Source organism: Bradysia coprophila, unplaced genomic scaffold (assembly GCF_014529535.1).
Source record: "Bradysia coprophila strain Holo2 unplaced genomic scaffold, BU_Bcop_v1 contig_138, whole genome shotgun sequence".
In the NCBI taxonomy this organism is placed as follows: domain Eukaryota; kingdom Metazoa; phylum Arthropoda; class Insecta; order Diptera; family Sciaridae; genus Bradysia; species Bradysia coprophila.
Genome location: NW_023503409.1, coordinates 344,745 through 361,784, shown reverse-complemented (window position 1 = coordinate 361,784; position 17,040 = coordinate 344,745). Strand labels below are relative to the sequence as shown.

Below are 17,040 nucleotides of genomic sequence, written 5' to 3'. Positions count from 1 at the left end.
ACGCTTCCCAACAGAATTCTTTACATTGAAATGGTCTACATCAAAACCATTAGCTTCCTTTGATTCAGGTTATAAAAAAAAAACCCAAATCAACAATCGAAAGCAGAAAGGAAATTGTGATTTCTAATCATTAAATCGTAAATAAGAAAATGTTGCAAACAAAAATGCAGGAAATGAAAGTTGAAGTTTTAATGTCATAGCTGTGTCGTATTAAAGTAATGAAATTTTAGGTAAACTATTTAAACAAAGAAAGAAAAAAAAAACTTTAAATTTACCTTTCGGACAACAAGTTTCACTCCGCTTCAAAAATATAATGTTACACTAAGTGATTTCTTTTATAAAATGAAATTGAATGATTTGCTGCACCAGTTTCATTTTAAAACGGGCAATTGATTCGAATTCGATACGAAAATCAAAGACACAAAAAAAAATGTCATTTCAAAAATAAAGGAAAGAAAAATGAATTAATGGACAATACTTTTTCTTCAAGAATACAAAAAAAATAAATTTACATTAAACAACATAAATATTATATACAATAAACCTCACCACTCCCCATGTATTTGAACCATATTATATTTACCAATCAAATAATTTTCAATTAAATGTGAAACCTTTTGTCTTTAAATGTAACGCATTTCATTATTAAAAGAAAATTAGTTATGTCCTTTTTAGTCCTTATGTGTATAATCAAATTTATGCAATAAATATTGTATGCCATCTACGTCATTTTATTACTGTGAAATAACAAAAATTTAAATGACAGAGAACTCAACGAAAATTATTAAGACATCAAGCATTACGCCCTTAATCGATTGGTTTTTTTAATACTTGAATAAGTGAGGTAGTGAGTAGCACTAAAATAAAAATTTATGTACAGTAGTGCGATCAAAGTAGTGCGTAAATGGATTTTCATATAAACACTAGTGCGCAAAAGTGACGTTTGGAAAAATGAAGATCCCACTAAAATCTGGTTGCTAACTTGTGCCTAAACTGGAATTTTGCGCATACGATGTGTTGTCAACCTCGGCTTCGCCTCGGTTTTCCAGAAATATGTCCCGAAAAATACTGACAAATACTGAAATATGTCCTGCTTCAGCTCGAACATAGATACTAATGTAAAAATTATAATCTTGGGATACGCATTCACCCTTATTCAAGAATTTCGTGTATTCGCTCCATGTATGGATCTGCGTACAAAGATGAGTATAATTGCCAGGAAAAATATTAGAACAAAGGGATGTAAAGAAAAACTCGAAGCAACAGTTTTGCAGGCTATATGCAGTCTTTAGTTCACTGATATAAAAACCATTGTGGATAGTCAAAGTAGGAAGAATGAGTAAAGTTTGGGCAAAAGTCGTACTTTCAGAAGTCATCAATCACTAGAAACCTTAGTTTCTGAGCTTGTTGTCGTAATTTCCGGCCTTTTCAACGGTCAGGGCTGCTGGAAATCTGACGCTCAGATAATCTGAATCTGACAAGAACTGAACCTGAATTGAGAATTTATCTGAAATCTCAAAATCGAAAAAAGGTCAGGTAAGTCTGTCACATTCCAGTTATATATCTCAGATTCTCAGGTACACATGAAATCTGACTTGATTTAACTTTTTCGATTTTCAGATTTCAGGTCCAAAGGTACCTGACCAGTTCAAAGTATTAATTTCCGCTCACCCAAACTTGAGAAGAACCATTTGTAGAGAAGTTAGGTTGCGTAGAAGTATTGATTTCGTACTAATAAAATGTACAAATGATGTGACTCATTGGTAGACTCCCTTCCTGAATTGTAAAGACCCTCATTTCTTAAAAAAATCCATTTCTATGCAAGCATCAACTATATAATTTCTCGTCTTAATGTACAAGTGTGGAAGCGAAAATCATATTAAGTCACTGAGTCCAAACGTCACCATATTTGTTTTTAGCTCCTCTAGGAACCTCTTGCTGTGCGTCTGCTTGCTGTTCCGGTCGAACAACGGGAGTTGCCTCTTGTGACGGCATAGGACTAATAACAGAAAGTGGAGAAATTATTCATAAATCGGTGAAAGATAAGTGCAGTGTCCGTACCGGTACAAGGGATTTTGATTCTGTTGAAATGGATTCTTCTTTGCAAAATCTTCACGATGTTTGAGTCTCAGTTCGTCGTACGAAGTTTGATTTTTCGGTGGACTTAATGGTATGTTGTCATCTTCGACAGCAGATGCGGGACCTGTGTTTAATTAGGATTCGTCAAGCAGAAGTAATAGTGTTGTGCATATGATATTTCCTACCATCAAGATTTGGACGGAAGGTGTCGTCAAGACCACTCATTGATGGTCGCTCTGTGTCGAGATTGAGTGATGTTGACTGAAACAAACGAAAGTTTAGTAAGCCTCGAGCGCAATTAGGTAAGACAGTAGTACCCTTTGAAGTTCATCTGAATACTTTTCAGTTGCCGATTGAAATGGAGCTAATGCTAGTCCAGCGCCGAATCCTTGGTCAGGTGTCAAGCTACAAATTAATTTCATAGAAATTTTGCGTTCCATTCGTACAATAACGTTTTCTCACTCACTTCTCATACAAGCCACCCTTTTTTTTCATCTTCAACATTTCACCCAACTTGGAGTCGGGTAGCGCCATAATTTTCTCAGCGCACTTATTTTGATAGCTCAGTTTACCGATGAAATATCCGATGATTGATGCTACGACTGTCTTAGGTGTCGGACCCCATTTGACGCTTCCCTAAAATTGTCGTAATTGGTGTTGTTGATTAGTTTTATTGCGGCGATTCCCGAAGAATCTACACAACAATTACCTTTAAGTAGCCACCCCTAACCGCATAATAAGCAGCCAAGCCAAAACCGGTTCCAATTGGAAGAGACCTTTGTATTAGCGATTCTACGTCACATTCCTTGATAGCGCGCAGTTCATCGGGACTAAATTGATAGTTTGCCTTGAAAAATGTAAGGTTTAATCAGAAACATCCATAGATAAGTTTGGAGTCTATTTTCTTACTAAGGGATGTTGTTGTCGTTCACTGGGATTGGCTTGAAATTGCTGGGCGTCATTGCTTCTACTATCCATAGTTCTATACTGTTCCTGATAATTTCACAATGAATTAAATTCTAACAAATTTTGCACTACGAATTTGCTGATAAATAAACTTGATGGTTAGATCGAATGTTAATTTAAAATTTTGATGACATTTAACACAGCAGGTGAACAGACAGTTTCGATGAAAGCGTTCTATATATCGTTCGATGACTGGCGGCAAAGAAGTTTGCATAATTCAAAAATGATGATTCGCTGGTCCACTTAACCACTTAACTTTACCCAGTTTTTACTCAATGAACAAATTTGTGAATGCTTTGGAACTCGTTATAATAGTTGTAATAGATTACTGAAGAGACCATATGAATGGCCGATGACATAAGAGTATCCGAGTCGAAGGCGAAGTGTTGTAATTGCCATAATGAACAAATTAGTGGCTCTTTGGAGCTTGCCGCAAAATTATATTACTTCAGAAGTATTCGAATTTCACCATTTCAGGTTTGACCAAAGCAAATCTTGGCATGTATGAAACACAGATGGCGGATTATACATCCAGTGGAGACCGTTTTCAAAAAAACAAAAATCAAATAAGTCTCGAAAACTATTCAGGCGTTGAATTTTATTGAAATTTGGCTGCGCAAGAGAAAATATATTTCGGGTTTCCCTTCTAACTCATCATTTTTATGTTAAGAGTTACCCACTATCTGGAGACTGGAGACTTAGTGGTACAGTGTAGATTATAGTCGGTCACCTCTATGATGTTAACACTTATACATGCAAACTCAGGTACAATCCGATCGAAGTTGAACGGCTACTTTCCATTTTCTGTCAATTGATCTCTTAGTGTATATTTGTCGTTTTCACGTTTTAGAAGGAAGCTCATTTGACGATCGTCATTTTTTCTTCTTTTTTCGGAATAAACCTAAAATGTTCCATCCGAAGATTGATTTTATAAATGTTGACGTTGTTTATTTGACGTATAATCCAGAACGGTATTTAGATCTGCCATTTTTGTCGAAAAATTCAATTTTTGAAAATTTTGAAACAAAAAATATTTTCACAGAAAGGCGTCTAATCCATCGCTCGAATACGAAGGAAACAATTTAGCTGGCCTACCCGATTTGCACAGTCATTACATGGAAACTCTTGAATCTAAAAATCTAATGCCAACGATTTTGTACAAACAATGCATGTGGTACAACTCGATCCTTCAGGAAGAGCTGCACGAGGCACCGTCTGGCTATAAAATTCAAGTGTTTCATTGGAAAATAGAATCGGGAATCCATGAAGCTTTTCGCATTAAAAATATGGAATTCAATACGGTAACAATGATCATTGGAGCAAATACGGAATATTGGTATGGTATAAATACATCACGAACTGCTGGCTTCAGGAAACGTGGTAGATATCCAAGACAATTTTCAGATAAATCAAACATTCTGAACGTTCGACCATCATTGCCACAATGTCCGATAATATTATCATCATGTAATTTGACAACGATCAATGTGTGTAATTGTTTCGCTAAATTGTTTCTTAGTGGCCAGTGTTTGACGAATATTAACTGTGATTTGACGCTGAAAAAACTAAACGAATTGGCTGGCATTGTAGCCAAATTTACCGGTAAATCAGACAACGATACCGGCGATGACGAAGGTGTCATGGAGGATATTTTATTATTTCGAATTTATATGACAAAATGTAGTCGCGATGATGCCTTTAAGAAAATTCAGTCGAATCGTTGTAAATTTAATTTTAAGACCAAAAAGTATAGTAAATTGACGGCAATTACTGAATCGGAAGATGAAATGTAATTTGGAGTGTAATGGAAGGAATTCTTCCAATTTTTTTTAAAGAACATTTTGACCACATGTGAAAGTTCCATTTAATGTTACCGAAAAATATTTAATAAAAATCTAATTTCACTCACATCACAAAGCGGTTTCACTTACGGTTGCAGGTAGATTAACAGTATGAATTTGCTTCAGCTGTTTTTCAGCTGATCCACACAAACAATCAAAACTGTTTGTAATCTTTATAGGGTTTTACCACTACCACGCGCGTGCGTGTAGCAGCTTCAACAGTATAAACGAGTACAAACAGTTTTGATTGTACGTGAGCATCAGCTGAAAAACATCCGAAGCAAATTCATGCTGAAAATTCACTGCCTCTGACTGTAATAACCTTCGTAATAATAATAACGTTTGCCTTTCCTTGCTGGTGCTCTCGGAACAGAAGAATTCGTAAATTTTCAGAAACGCGGCAGGTTTGGAAAAACGCGGCGTTGACATGGTTCTTAGTCGAATTCGTTGGATTGCGGCTGCTGCTGCATGTGTCTTTGCTGCTACCATAAAGATTATCTGTGACTCTAAACCAGTACTAAGTTGTAGCCTCACCAAGTAACCCTTAGAGTAGAAACTGACCTTTTGAATCAGCGATTGAACGTATTTTTTCACTCGTCAAAATTCCTGCTAGTATTAATCATTCACTTCTACTTACGAGATTTAGTTAGTAGAAACAACGTCACGAATAGTAGTTGATAGTCGATAGCAGCACCGTAGTTGTGTAGCACCGAAATGTAAACTTTTATAAAATCGAGTAAAGTAACAGCAATGGATTCTGGACAGTGTCCGTCTGGCTACCAAAAGGCCTATCGGTAAAAGGTCCGTAAATTTGAGAAAGGGCCTTTTTCAAATTAAAATGCAAAAAGCCCTTCATGAATCGACCGACTTCCCTATGTGGCCAGTCCGGCACTGATACTGGAAATGCTGTTCAGATATTCAATCAAACTAACTTTTGTCCGAAGTTTTCAAAATTTCTGTTCTGTAATGTCATTTTTCCTCATATGAGTCTCTGACAGTTATTCTAACGGTGAAATGTTCTCATTAGAAAAGTATCAAGCAGCAAAAGAAGAATTGATTGCAAGAAAAGGATGAATTGATTGCTGTAAAACAGGAATTGATCGAAAGAAATGAGAATTTGGTCGCAGTAGAAGGAAAATCTTTCTTCCTTAATACAGTCCGAGAAAACGTGAGAAGTCCCCTATTCGATCCAACTTGTTCCTCATGCGATATCATAAGCATTCACATACTCATACATGTTTGTATTTTGTGTGTGTGTATAGTAAAGTGGAACCATTCGGATATAAACGTTGAATAGGTGACTTCTTACGTTTTCTTCAAGTTATGTTGTAAATGGAAAATTATTCTCTGTTGTCTGGATTGCTGTTGACCAAGTTTTCCATTTTAATTACTTTATACAACAAAAATAATGGAGTGCTATATCATGATCCATACCTCGAGATAATGCAAATTGAAAGGAAATTATGGTCTGAGTGACTCTTCTTCATTTGAATTATTTACATACGCGCATTCGTTTATAACACATATCTTTATTGCTCCTACACATAGTCGATTAATTTTATATTTTACGTCACAATACGTCACGACTACCTACAGACTATCACAACGTTCATTGATTGTCGAATATGTTTTCCTTTTTATTTTACAAACAATCGAAAACTTTGATGCTATACTCATGTCTATCACTGCCGCCGATTCCTGCTACAATAATTTTCTTTTCAACATTCGTGGTCACAAGGCAAGATACCAACCCAGTAAAAACCTTCGATTTGATGTACTCCGATCCGGTTAACATATTCCAGAGAACTAAGTGGCCATTTTCGTCACCCATGGCCAAGTATTCTTCGGAATATTTCCAATCTAAACAAATTATTGGACTATTGTGTTGTTGGCTGAGCACTACCATGCCAGTCGTAATATCACAAATATGAAAGGATCCGTCCAAGCTAGCTGAAGCAATTTTTGTTTTCGATGGATTGAATTGAACTGATGTTACTTCGTCAATATGCTTGGTCATTACGGCATTTTCGATCGTTTCCATATCGGTTGTACTGTTTACGCGTAATTTCCACAAAAACACTTCACCGGAAAATGTTCCAACAGCAACTTGCAGTATATTGTCATCGGTCAACGAGGCATCGATGGATGACACTTTTTCCTCTAGAGACAAATAGGCCACCATTGCGTCGGACATGCGAAATGATACGCAACCACTTGAGTTAAATCCTTTCCATATTCTAGAAATTGTTGTGTGAATTAGCTATAAATTGTCAATCACATGAAGAACTAGGCACGCACTTAACAGAGCAATCCCAGCTACCAGATATTAATATTCCAAGTTTTGACAAAATTGTTAGTGTGGAGACTGCGTCATCATGTGCGGGTATAACATTAGAAACACGACCGAAGTCTAAGTTATAGGTCATGCTAGAGAAAAGGGTTTTCTGTTAAATGAATTTTTCGGTAAAATCAGAAATCTTTCTTTCTTACATTGTGTTATCCCAAGAGCCTAGAACGATTGTACTCGTTTCTGGAATTTTAACACAGCAACTTAGCGGTAGAGACCCAATGAACACGCTCCTTTATGAATCAAAGAAATGATCTGAATTCATGAAAAAAAAAAATGAAAAGAATATTACTCACCTTGTCTGTCGCTTCCCCTTAATGTCATAACATTTGAGCAATCCGTCCTTTCCGGTCGAAATGATCGTCGATCCGTCGACGATAACACAACTGACTATATTTTTGTGTGATTGAACTTGATCGCTCAAATCAAATCGATTTATCTTCGTATCACATTCGGCTATGTCCGATATCTCTTTGAGTGAAGGTGATCGTGTCCTAGGCACATGTGGTTTGTGAAACAATTGCTTAGGTATTTGACCGAATTCTGATATTTGCACTTCCAATGCATGACGAGCCCGCAAATCGTTTATTTCGTCAAGATCAACCGATCCCTCGTAACACAGATGAAAAAACACTGAAATCGACATCGAAAATTTTAGTTTGTCAGGATCTGTTTCATTGTCCGTTGATGAACACATACGATTATTTGCTTTTATTGCCTCCTCGCCTCGCTGCTTATATCCGAATATCAAGTCGATCCAGTGGTTCAGATTTTGTGATACATAGTCGGACTCGAGAGCTTCGCGAAATATTTCAACAAAATGTTCAGGTGAATCTTTCGCCCATGGTGGCAGTTGAACGTGATTCACCGGCGTACCATCATGTCTCGTACCGAAATTAATTTTTAAATCGTTTCGAAGAAAATCGCCCTTTTTGCTGGTGTCGTAGAATTCTGGTATTAATTCCTGAGAAATAGACATGAAACCTATGTTAGGGTAGGCATTCGTGTACCAGCTATTTAAACGGTAGTACGATTCTAACAGCAGTTCTTGTATACCTGATGACCTGATGTAAGCATTCAAATGACTCAACAGAAATACGTTTCAACTATGACAAAAAATACCTCATCGAATCTTGGCTAGTTACATATATCCACTATCTATACATCAACATTTGTTTTTTTTTTATAATGATGCTACTCGTACTTGTGGTTTTATTTTTAGATTCTTCTCTTCGTTTCATGAAATTCTGGCCTGTGTTTATGATTCACTACATTTCAGTATATTCAGTATTGCATCGATCGAACGAGCAAACGCACATAACATTACGAAATATAAACTCAGATTGCATACGAATTAATCTTTTATTTGATAAGTTTTTCCTGCTATCTGATCAAAAACAGAATTAAGTTAAAAACCATGGCGAAGTTAGGTTTAGGCCGGCATCGGTATACGATTGCAATATTATGCTGGCTTTATGTGGTAAGATAACTATTTATCAATAATTTCAACAAGAAGTCGAAGATCAATTATTGTCCTTTCCAGATTTTATCTCTACTGATGCACATTTACTGCATTTTCAACACATTTGTTGGGAGCATCTTCGTGATCTCTTGTATATATCTTCTAATTGGAGTTTATGGATTGTATTCTCTTTACAAAGAGAACGGAACGTTAATGAAAATTGTAAGTGCGCAATTAACTGAGTGCAGAAAAAACGTATTTTTTTATGTTGATACATGAGTTGCTGTTTTAGTTTACAATACTTTTGTTTAAAGAAAAAAAAAAAAGTTGATGAGCGAACACAAATTTACAAAATTTCGTAATTTAATTGACATTTTTTGATCAGCATATCTCGGCATCGGATACATCGGCTAGTTTTGTAGAAGAATTATTTTTTTAGATTTTTAGTAGATTTGATTAATTAGAATAGAACGCACTCGGCTACAACTACGGCTCAAAACCTATGACAAATTGTTACATTGTCTGAAACGTAAAACATTTGTTCTAAGTTTTCACGCCCAAAATGGTGCTAAATATAGAATTCCATTGAAAAATAAATTTTCAGTAAAAATCCTGTTGTTCCAGAAAATTCGAACGAGACAAGGCGATGCCAATTTTATTTCCTAACAGAATTAACAGAATGGGAAATCTTTTTTTGTCAGCAAAATTATTCTTTTTTTGCAGCAAAATTATTTTTTTTATCAGCAAATTTATTCTTTTAGTTCAGCAAATTTATTGCTATTGTGACCAAATTTAATTCTTCGTCTGCAAATTTATTTTTTTGAAGCAGCAAATTTAATCTTATTTTGTCAGCACATTTATTTTTTTGCAATCTGCAAAATTAAATATTTTTTTAGCTATTTTTTTGCAAGAAAATTTATTTATTTCTATCAGCAAAGTTAATACTTTTGTCAACAAATTTATTTATTCGTCATCAGCAAAATTAATTGTTTAGTTTAGCTATTTTTTAACAGCAATTCTATTGATTTGCAACAGCAAATTTATTCTACTTTTGTCAGCAGATTTATTTCTTGTCATAAGCAAAATTAATTGTTTATTTTAGCTATTTTTTATCTATTTTTGGTGAAATGGATTTTCATATATGCTTTTCGTCACTAGTGGTGAAATGGACACCAAAACCCAATGCTTATCGAGCAACACCTCTAACCATTCGGCTATTGAGATATATAATCGCAGTGTAACAATTTTCAAAAGTTCATTTTTCGCAGCTGGTTGCAGAAAACGTTGTATGCAACACGTTGTGAAAGTGGTAGTTTTTGTCACATGCTTCGCTCGCTTCGCACGTTTGATAACATTACATCTAGTGACACAAACTACCACTTTTCGCAACTAGCTGCAGAAATTACTATTTCACGTCTTACGTCAACGTAAATAGTTATTGACACTACACGGACAATTCATTTCTTTTTACGAAATGGATACCAATTTTCATTGCACTTAAAAAGCGTTTTAACACGCCGAGCGATCCGGCCCATTGCCCCGGAGCGAAGCGGAGGGCCGCAATGCGAGCCGAGCGCCGGAACGGTGTCGGTAACTTAGGAGTTAATTTTTTTTCTCTCGCATCGTCTAATAATTAGTCTGTGTAATTCATTGCCCATAAAGAGCGTTTTAACACGCCGAGCGATCCGTAAACTTAGTTAAAGTGAAATTATTATGAAAGGTGTGCATCCTAGAAATAAACGCATAGCGAAATTACGAAGCCCCATTCAAATCGAGGGATAAATGCTTTTTTAGGCACTAGGTGTGTAGATTGTTACTCGATACCGCAGATCGAGCGTGACAATACACATCGTGTGCCTAAAAGATCTATCACCGAGTTGTGTACAACGTTTTTCGCAATAAAGGCAACGGAAAGTTCTACTTTTCGTCGCTTGTTGAGTTGACGTTTTCGTGTTAGTGGTGTTAGTGATATAATTTTATATGTCCTACTGCGGGACATATGCTGATTGAAGATAGTAATTTTCCTACTTATAAAAAAATAAATTTGCAATTGAAACACTAATAAATTTGCTGACAAAAAGCAATAACTTCGAGGTATTAATTTTGCTGTTCGAAGGCATTAAAAGTGCATATTACAAAACAATAAATTTGCTGACTACAAAGTAATAAATTTGCTGCCAGGGATTTGCTGCAAAAGAATTATTTTTGCTGCTTAAAGTCAGTAATATTGCTGCTCAGAAAGCAATAAATATGCTGTTCGAGTACTAATAAGTTTGCTGAAAATAAGACTAATTTTGCTGATACAAAACACTAAATTTGCTGATAAAAAAGATTAAATTTGCTGCTAAAAAAAATAAATTTGCAGAAAAAAAGAATAAATTTGCTGATGAAATAAATAATTTTGCTACTAAAAGAATAAATTTGCTGACAAAAAAATAAATGCCTTAACAGAATTAACAGAATTATTTTAGTTATAAAACTAGGTCCCACCTGCTGGGTGGGTCAGATCACTTGACTGTTTGTCTGAGCTTCTCAATAGTATTTTTGTTGGCAATGATTTATTGATTTATTTCAATGAAATGTAATTTTGTATGTTGATGTTCACAAAAACACATTTAGAAGAAGAACTACTAGAACGGTCTAATAAATCTCTCATTGATGATTTAATTCTGCTTAGTTTCACTGAAAATCTTCGAAACATTGTATATAAACTCGTGTGATTTGCCTCGCCACGCTCTGGCCGCAAACTTCAAACTCATCAATTTTTGTTCTATTTATTCGGTCTACTAAGGCAAAGTCACATAACAAGAAAAATACTATTTAAATAGATACAAAAATTCTGTTAGCAACATCAGCTTGTTCGTTAGAACAACATAATCTATCTTGGAACCTAACCTCAGGAATTAATTCCATTCTCCACCAAACAATTTTTTTTAAATCGATTAAGATTTACTCCAGTTGTCGTGTTAACAAAAAGCAGAAAAGCCTTCTTTCTAGAACTACTCCCAGATTGTTGAACCGATACCACCCATTTTCGAACTTGACCTGAAGATTTCAGAACTTCATCGAATAAAAAAAGGTTTTTAAAAATCCGTTGTTATTTACTCAACTTATCGTGTTAACAAGGAGCAGCACTAATCATAGTGAACGTATTATCAAGGGAATAAACTCCTAAAAATTCAATAAAATTCCAGAAAACTTTTTTAAAAAAATTAGGAATTGTTAGGAGTCTTATGGAGTTCCATTTTGTAAAAATTGGCACTTTAAACTTTAAACGTGGTCCATAAAGAATGGTCACTTTAACAAATAGTTACAGTCTGAAATTTAAACTTCCATAATTACAGTCAGATGCAGATTAACCCTTGAGAAACTCTGTATCATCGCGCCCATGGAACTGGAAAGTATTTCGCACTGGTGAAATTCGTGCACTTTACAAATTTCGATTCTTCCAAATAAACATCTCTAACACAAAACAAAGATTGGCTCTGAATTCTTCCATGCCAGTGAGCTATAAACGTGTTGGGTGTTGATTCTTTGCCGTGAGCTATAAACGAAAACTGGCGCTAAGCTTAACTTTGTCAGTGGCGTTTGAAATTTTAACCCACCCCTGATTACAATGATTTCAATCCAACCCATTTTACTTCTTCCGCATGTTGCCCTAAATCTACATACATTAATATCTCATGTCTTGAGCTGGATTGAAATTCCATAAAACGATGGAAGTTTTAATTACACAAGTAACTATGACAAACTAAAATATTTGAAGATCGCTTCGATTTGTGTTGCTCCAAAGAAAACCGACAACTAGTTATTAAGGTCCGATTGAATAAAAAATTATGTTTAGTCCACAACAGCATTTTGTGTCATGAATAGAATATTTTGTGTCGTTTCAAAATATAGAATATTTACTGAGAAATTTCATTTTAGTTTGGCATCATTCTCATCATCATAAGCGTATTGCAAATACTCGAACTAATAGGAGTGCTGATGATATCACTACTACGTGACACATTTCTCGATCTATTCCTAAAAGAAGCTATGGATACCTACTACGATTCTGCCGAAAACCGAGACTTAATGGATGGTATACAGCGGGAGGTATTTCTTCAAATTTATGAATAACTATCGCAGAGTGACGTCTTGACCGAAATATTTTCAGCTAAAATGTTGTGGACGACAATCGTACAACGATTGGACTATATATATGCAACCATCTTCATGCTGCAGAACCAGTGAATGTTTGGACTACCATATAGACGGTTGTGTTAGTGCGCTAAGTCCCTATTTTACGTCCTTGATCCTGGTCAGTGGATTCGTTGGGGTCATCAGCATTATTGTTCATGTAAGCAATATTTAACATATAAAGTTGAATTTGTGCATCATTTGAACAAAACTCTGCCTATTTTAACAGATCTACGGAGTTGTTTCTGCATTCAATTTGGCCAGAGTTTATAATCGAAGACCGATTTTACCGACTATTAAGCACGGCTTCGCCAACTATTAGTTCCGGCCAGCAGCAAGGAATACCAATTGTTCGATGTTACCTTTGTGTGAAATTTCTATTTGTACGTAAGAATCAATACTAAAAGATTTTAAAAATGAAATTCCGTAAATTTCATCGACATTGAGAATACTGTCGACTCGAAAAGCAATTGCTTTTAGTTTCATTTCCCTTTAAGACGACATGCATCATAACAATGAGTGTTATTTTTGACCAAATGAAATATTATTGCTAGCTGTCGTAGACTGAATAAATGTTATTGTTGTCGCTGCAATTAGTGAATTGTATTGAATGTAGAACACACACATTGAACCGTTCTTTATAACACAAAGTAGGCAAGAGAGAAAAGTCAAATTGGTTCGATCCACACAAAAAGTTTCCGAACTAGTCACGTATAACATCTTCTATCGTGCTTATGAATCAGTACAGTAGCATCCCAAAGATATGTGTCACTACAATGATATCCAGTTGAACGACGAGGAAGAAATTAGTGATCTGTCCGATATGGAAGTAGACGCTGAAGACGATGAAGAGGAAGAGGAGTCCGACGATATTGATCAAATCGAAAATTATTTGTCGGATTTATTTACGAAACTCTGCGACGACAATGTCGTTCCCATCGAAATGTTCTACGAGCTGGAATTTAGGATATGGATCCGAAACTTGATTGCAATTGGTGCAATATGTGGTCATGAACGTCTCAAGGAGTTGTTGGAAGATTGACTGTTGAGTCGAAAACGTTAAGAAAATAAAATATTTTTGTATCTTCAAACTTGCATGGTCTGAATCGTTACTTGTACTTGTCTGTTCCAAGGTCGTTGACAATGTCAATCGTCATCCACAGAGAAGCCACCAAAACCTCACTTTGACGATTTAACGAAAATATTCGAAATTATTTTTTTCCGTACGATGGAACAGATCTCACTGTTGTCCCTAAGTACCTAACCAAATGACGTTGCCTGTAAACTGAAGTCGGGCATCCAGTTCCGGATAAGACAATGGAACAGATTGAAAGCGCCAAATCAGAAAAAAAAGTTGTGAGAATGGTATCTCTAACAAAACTCACCTTAAAATCCGACATGTTATTCAGGCAATTATTGTACACATCGGACATTTTATTAAACATTCGGTCAGGATGATCAAATCGTCCATTCTGTAGACACAGCATAAGTTTCGGATGCTTTCTGAAAACAGAAAATTCTTAAATCAATATCGGATTCACCACCTTCGTTCCGCTGTGCTCTTACCTTACTAAATAAAACAAAACCAAGCCAGGAGCAGAATAATGGGATCCATAGAGGAATCTGTTGGTAAGTGAAATTAGACAAAGGCTTACAATGAACATGAACATTGAATAGCTAACTTAGGATCGCCCATCTCGTCTAAGCGTTCCTTCAATCGATTTAACCGTTCCGGATTCAATGCACCCATTGGCTTCGTTAAATCGCGATAACATTTCTCGTCCTCCAAATTCAATTCGTTCGAAGTGTAGTCACTGATGATCCACGGAAATATTGGATACTGAGTTAAATCGTGAAATGTCCGATCAGCTAAACTGTTGGACGAAAGTATAACTTTGAAAACAATTGTCTCGTAAGTGGTAAATTGCACAATTTTACCTGTTTAGGTATAGCAAATATTCGTAATTCGAAATGGCCCCATTCTGCCACTTAAGTGTCATCGTTTCTGGTTTGATTTTTGCTATCGAGACACCGTCCTGTGCCATAGTCTTTTCATAAAATGTATTCCGATCAGTCTCGTTACGAAATGCCACGTACAATGTATCAGTCTTGTCATTGCTGGAATCTTTCCACACGATCTCCAAGCTCTTTAAAAGTTCAATATCAGTAAAAATTTTCGCATTTTTTGATTCGATTCTTGTCTTACAATGTGTCTGAGCAGAAATCTTCGCTTCGTCAGACTTTCCAGAGATTTTAGCGAAATTTTTTTCACGGGATACTGAAAGTACATGAGACGTAGTTTAGATGATCGATTCGATGATCAAATTTACGTGTGAGATTAAAGTACCGGTTGGATATTGTTATAAGGCTGAAAATAGATTGCATTTGTGGATAGCAATAAACGGCCTGGATTGGTGATGAGTGGTTTTATTTCATCGACTGTATTTTCGACAATTATTCCTTCGTAAATGTCATTCAGCCATAGTGGATCAAACTTGTATCGTTTATGCCGTGAGAAGACAATCATTGCAATCTGAAACATTCAATTCATTTGGTCAAACTTGGAATTTGTCGAAAAAAAGCTCTCATGAACTTTCACAATCTTGAAGAGAATGTTGAGAATGAATCAAACGTAGGGTGAATTGCGTGATAAACAATTTAAAAATCTTCACTCACCATATCGTTTTGTTCATATGGTTGAAGACTAGAAGCTCTATGCAACTGACTTAGATGCTGTAACAGTGTCTCAATCCGGGCATATTGCATACTGAAGAGAAACACCCGACTTTCATTTCTGAATGTATATGGAGCTAATACGTTTCTTTCCAATATTTCGGTGTATTGAGAACACTCAACGGCCAACACATTCGAATCCTTCGAATCTAATTTCCCCGGCCATTCGTAAAGCTTTTTACAGTCTTTGTAAACGATCTTTACAATCGGTTCCATTTTATCTTTCGGATCGAAAATTATTGATTTCGAACACATTTTCAGATGTCCATCCCGTACGGGCTCATCTGAAGCTGTTCGTTGTTCATCGATTAAATTGGCCAGAAAGTCTTCGAAGTAAATTTCGTTCGGTTCCAGTAGGAGTAAGGAGAATCTGTGACACGATGGATTTTTTTGTCAATTTATTTCGTTATCCATCAACAGGTTAAATGGCGAAATACCTTTCTTTGTCCATTTTATTGAGGATTTGACTCAGAACACTATGTACTATTGAATTATAACTAGCAAAACATAAGAATGGAATCGGCAAATTTAATTGAATGACGAATGGTTTGTTAATCCCCTTTTTTACATTTTTTGTTGTCTTTTCACATTACCGTTTTTTGCCAACTTTTTTTTTTTGTTATTGTTGTCAGAAAGTCACAGTAGTGATGATATGGCAGAGTAACTTCATAGTCCAAGAAAGTTATTATTTAGTTTTGTAACTGTTTTTCAAATGTGAAACGTTTTGCAACCATTCTAACGTTGAAATAGCTAACTTTCCTTGTAAATTTACGAAAATTCTACTTCACAAAATTCACCATATGAACTGATAAGCCAACAACCAGTGGTGATTTTCGTGTTCAAGCGAGAATAGTATGTTACATACCAAGGATCAAAAAGGTGTGTTTTAGTCTCCGCTCCGCTTCGCGTCGCTCCATCCCTGGACGTTTTACATACCAAGGATCGAAAAGGTGTGTTTTAGACCCAGGTGGTGAAAACGTCCAGGGCTCCATCCCTGGACGTTTTCACCACCTGGGTCTAAAACACACCTTTTCGATCCTTGGTATGTAACATACTATTTTGATCCGTGGTTTGTATACTATTTTTCTTCCTGGAGTACCAAAGTCACATTCCGAACAAAACATAACAACAAAACTGAACAACATACCGGTGCAAAAGCATTCCATATTAATGCCGAAAGTAATCCGTATGAATGCCTAAAGAAGTCCGTTCCGTGTGCATATATTCTCACAAATGTCGAAAAATAAGCAATCTGTAGGAATGCCGAAAGACATCCGAATGAATGCCGAAAGCAGTCCGTATGAATGCTGAAAGCAATCCTTATGAATGCATTGTCACAAAACACTAAAAACATTACATTCGCGTACATACAACAACTTGACACATTTGGGAAAGAATAAAGATAGGATCGAAAATGACATAAGCGGGAA

At 35.8% G+C, this 17,040-nt stretch overlaps 4 protein-coding genes across 4 annotated transcripts; 2 read left to right on the top strand and 2 right to left on the bottom strand.

Annotated features, from left to right (window-relative positions):
- Positions 1-1,813: 1,813 nt before the first annotated feature.
- LOC119073166 (OCIA domain-containing protein 1-like) lies at positions 1,814-3,175 on the bottom strand. The gene is made up of 7 exons (XM_037178469.1): positions 2,989-3,175; positions 2,789-2,926; positions 2,546-2,715; positions 2,397-2,484; positions 2,265-2,340; positions 2,062-2,203; positions 1,814-1,999 (listed from the first exon to the last, which is right to left on the bottom strand). Exons 1-7 carry the CDS (start codon positions 3,055-3,057, stop codon positions 1,885-1,887), a joined length of 798 nt encoding a protein of 265 aa, XP_037034364.1. The 5' UTR covers positions 3,058-3,175; the 3' UTR covers positions 1,814-1,884.
- A 621-nt stretch (positions 3,176-3,796) lies between these two features.
- On the top strand, positions 3,797-4,864 carry LOC119073164. Its single transcript, XM_037178466.1, has 2 exons — positions 3,797-4,016; positions 4,088-4,864. The coding sequence occupies exons 1-2, from the start codon at positions 3,952-3,954 to the stop codon at positions 4,836-4,838; spliced, it is 816 nt and encodes a 271-aa protein (XP_037034361.1). The 5' UTR covers positions 3,797-3,951; the 3' UTR covers positions 4,839-4,864.
- A 1,531-nt stretch (positions 4,865-6,395) lies between these two features.
- LOC119073145 (protein FAN-like) lies at positions 6,396-16,270 on the bottom strand. Its single transcript, XM_037178445.1, has 13 exons — positions 16,048-16,270; positions 15,554-15,980; positions 15,225-15,410; positions 15,084-15,155; positions 14,816-15,024; positions 14,560-14,751; positions 14,444-14,500; positions 14,263-14,380; positions 7,933-8,197; positions 7,530-7,866; positions 7,377-7,466; positions 7,185-7,313; positions 6,396-7,123 (listed from the first exon to the last, which is right to left on the bottom strand). Exons 1-13 carry the CDS (start codon positions 16,059-16,061, stop codon positions 6,529-6,531), a joined length of 2,691 nt encoding a protein of 896 aa, XP_037034340.1. The 5' UTR covers positions 16,062-16,270; the 3' UTR covers positions 6,396-6,528.
- Positions 8,512-13,470, top strand: LOC119073170 (CD63 antigen-like). The gene is made up of 5 exons (XM_037178478.1): positions 8,512-8,713; positions 8,777-8,917; positions 12,623-12,793; positions 12,855-13,037; positions 13,107-13,470. Exons 1-5 carry the CDS (start codon positions 8,651-8,653, stop codon positions 13,197-13,199), a joined length of 651 nt encoding a protein of 216 aa, XP_037034373.1. The 5' UTR covers positions 8,512-8,650; the 3' UTR covers positions 13,200-13,470.
- Positions 16,271-17,040: the final 770 nt, after the last annotated feature.

Coding starts and splice junctions, on each gene's coding strand:
- LOC119073166 (XM_037178469.1), bottom strand. CDS start 3,057: ATGGATAGTAGAAGCAATGACGCCCAGCAATTTCAAGCCAATCCCAGT. Junction 2,716..2,788: donor TTAGGGGTGGCTACTTAAAG/GTAATTGTTGTG, acceptor CGACAATTTTAG/GGAAGCGTCAAATGGGGTCC. Junction 2,000..2,061: donor AATCAAAATCCCTTGTACCG/GTACGGACACTG, acceptor TTCTGTTATTAG/TCCTATGCCGTCACAAGAGG.
- LOC119073164 (XM_037178466.1), top strand. CDS start 3,952: ATGTTCCATCCGAAGATTGATTTTATAAATGTTGACGTTGTTTATTTG. Junction 4,017..4,087: donor TTGACGTATAATCCAGAACG/GTATTTAGATCT, acceptor ATATTTTCACAG/AAAGGCGTCTAATCCATCGC.
- LOC119073170 (XM_037178478.1), top strand. CDS start 8,651: ATGGCGAAGTTAGGTTTAGGCCGGCATCGGTATACGATTGCAATATTA. Junction 8,918..12,622: donor ACGGAACGTTAATGAAAATT/GTAAGTGCGCAA, acceptor ATTTCATTTTAG/TTTGGCATCATTCTCATCAT. Junction 13,038..13,106: donor TCATCAGCATTATTGTTCAT/GTAAGCAATATT, acceptor CTATTTTAACAG/ATCTACGGAGTTGTTTCTGC.
- LOC119073145 (XM_037178445.1), bottom strand. Junction 15,156..15,224: donor CTTATAACAATATCCAACCG/GTACTTTAATCT, acceptor ATGTACTTTCAG/TATCCCGTGAAAAAAATTTC. Junction 8,198..14,262: donor ATAACATGTCGGATTTTAAG/GTGAGTTTTGTT, acceptor TCTATTTCTCAG/GAATTAATACCAGAATTCTA.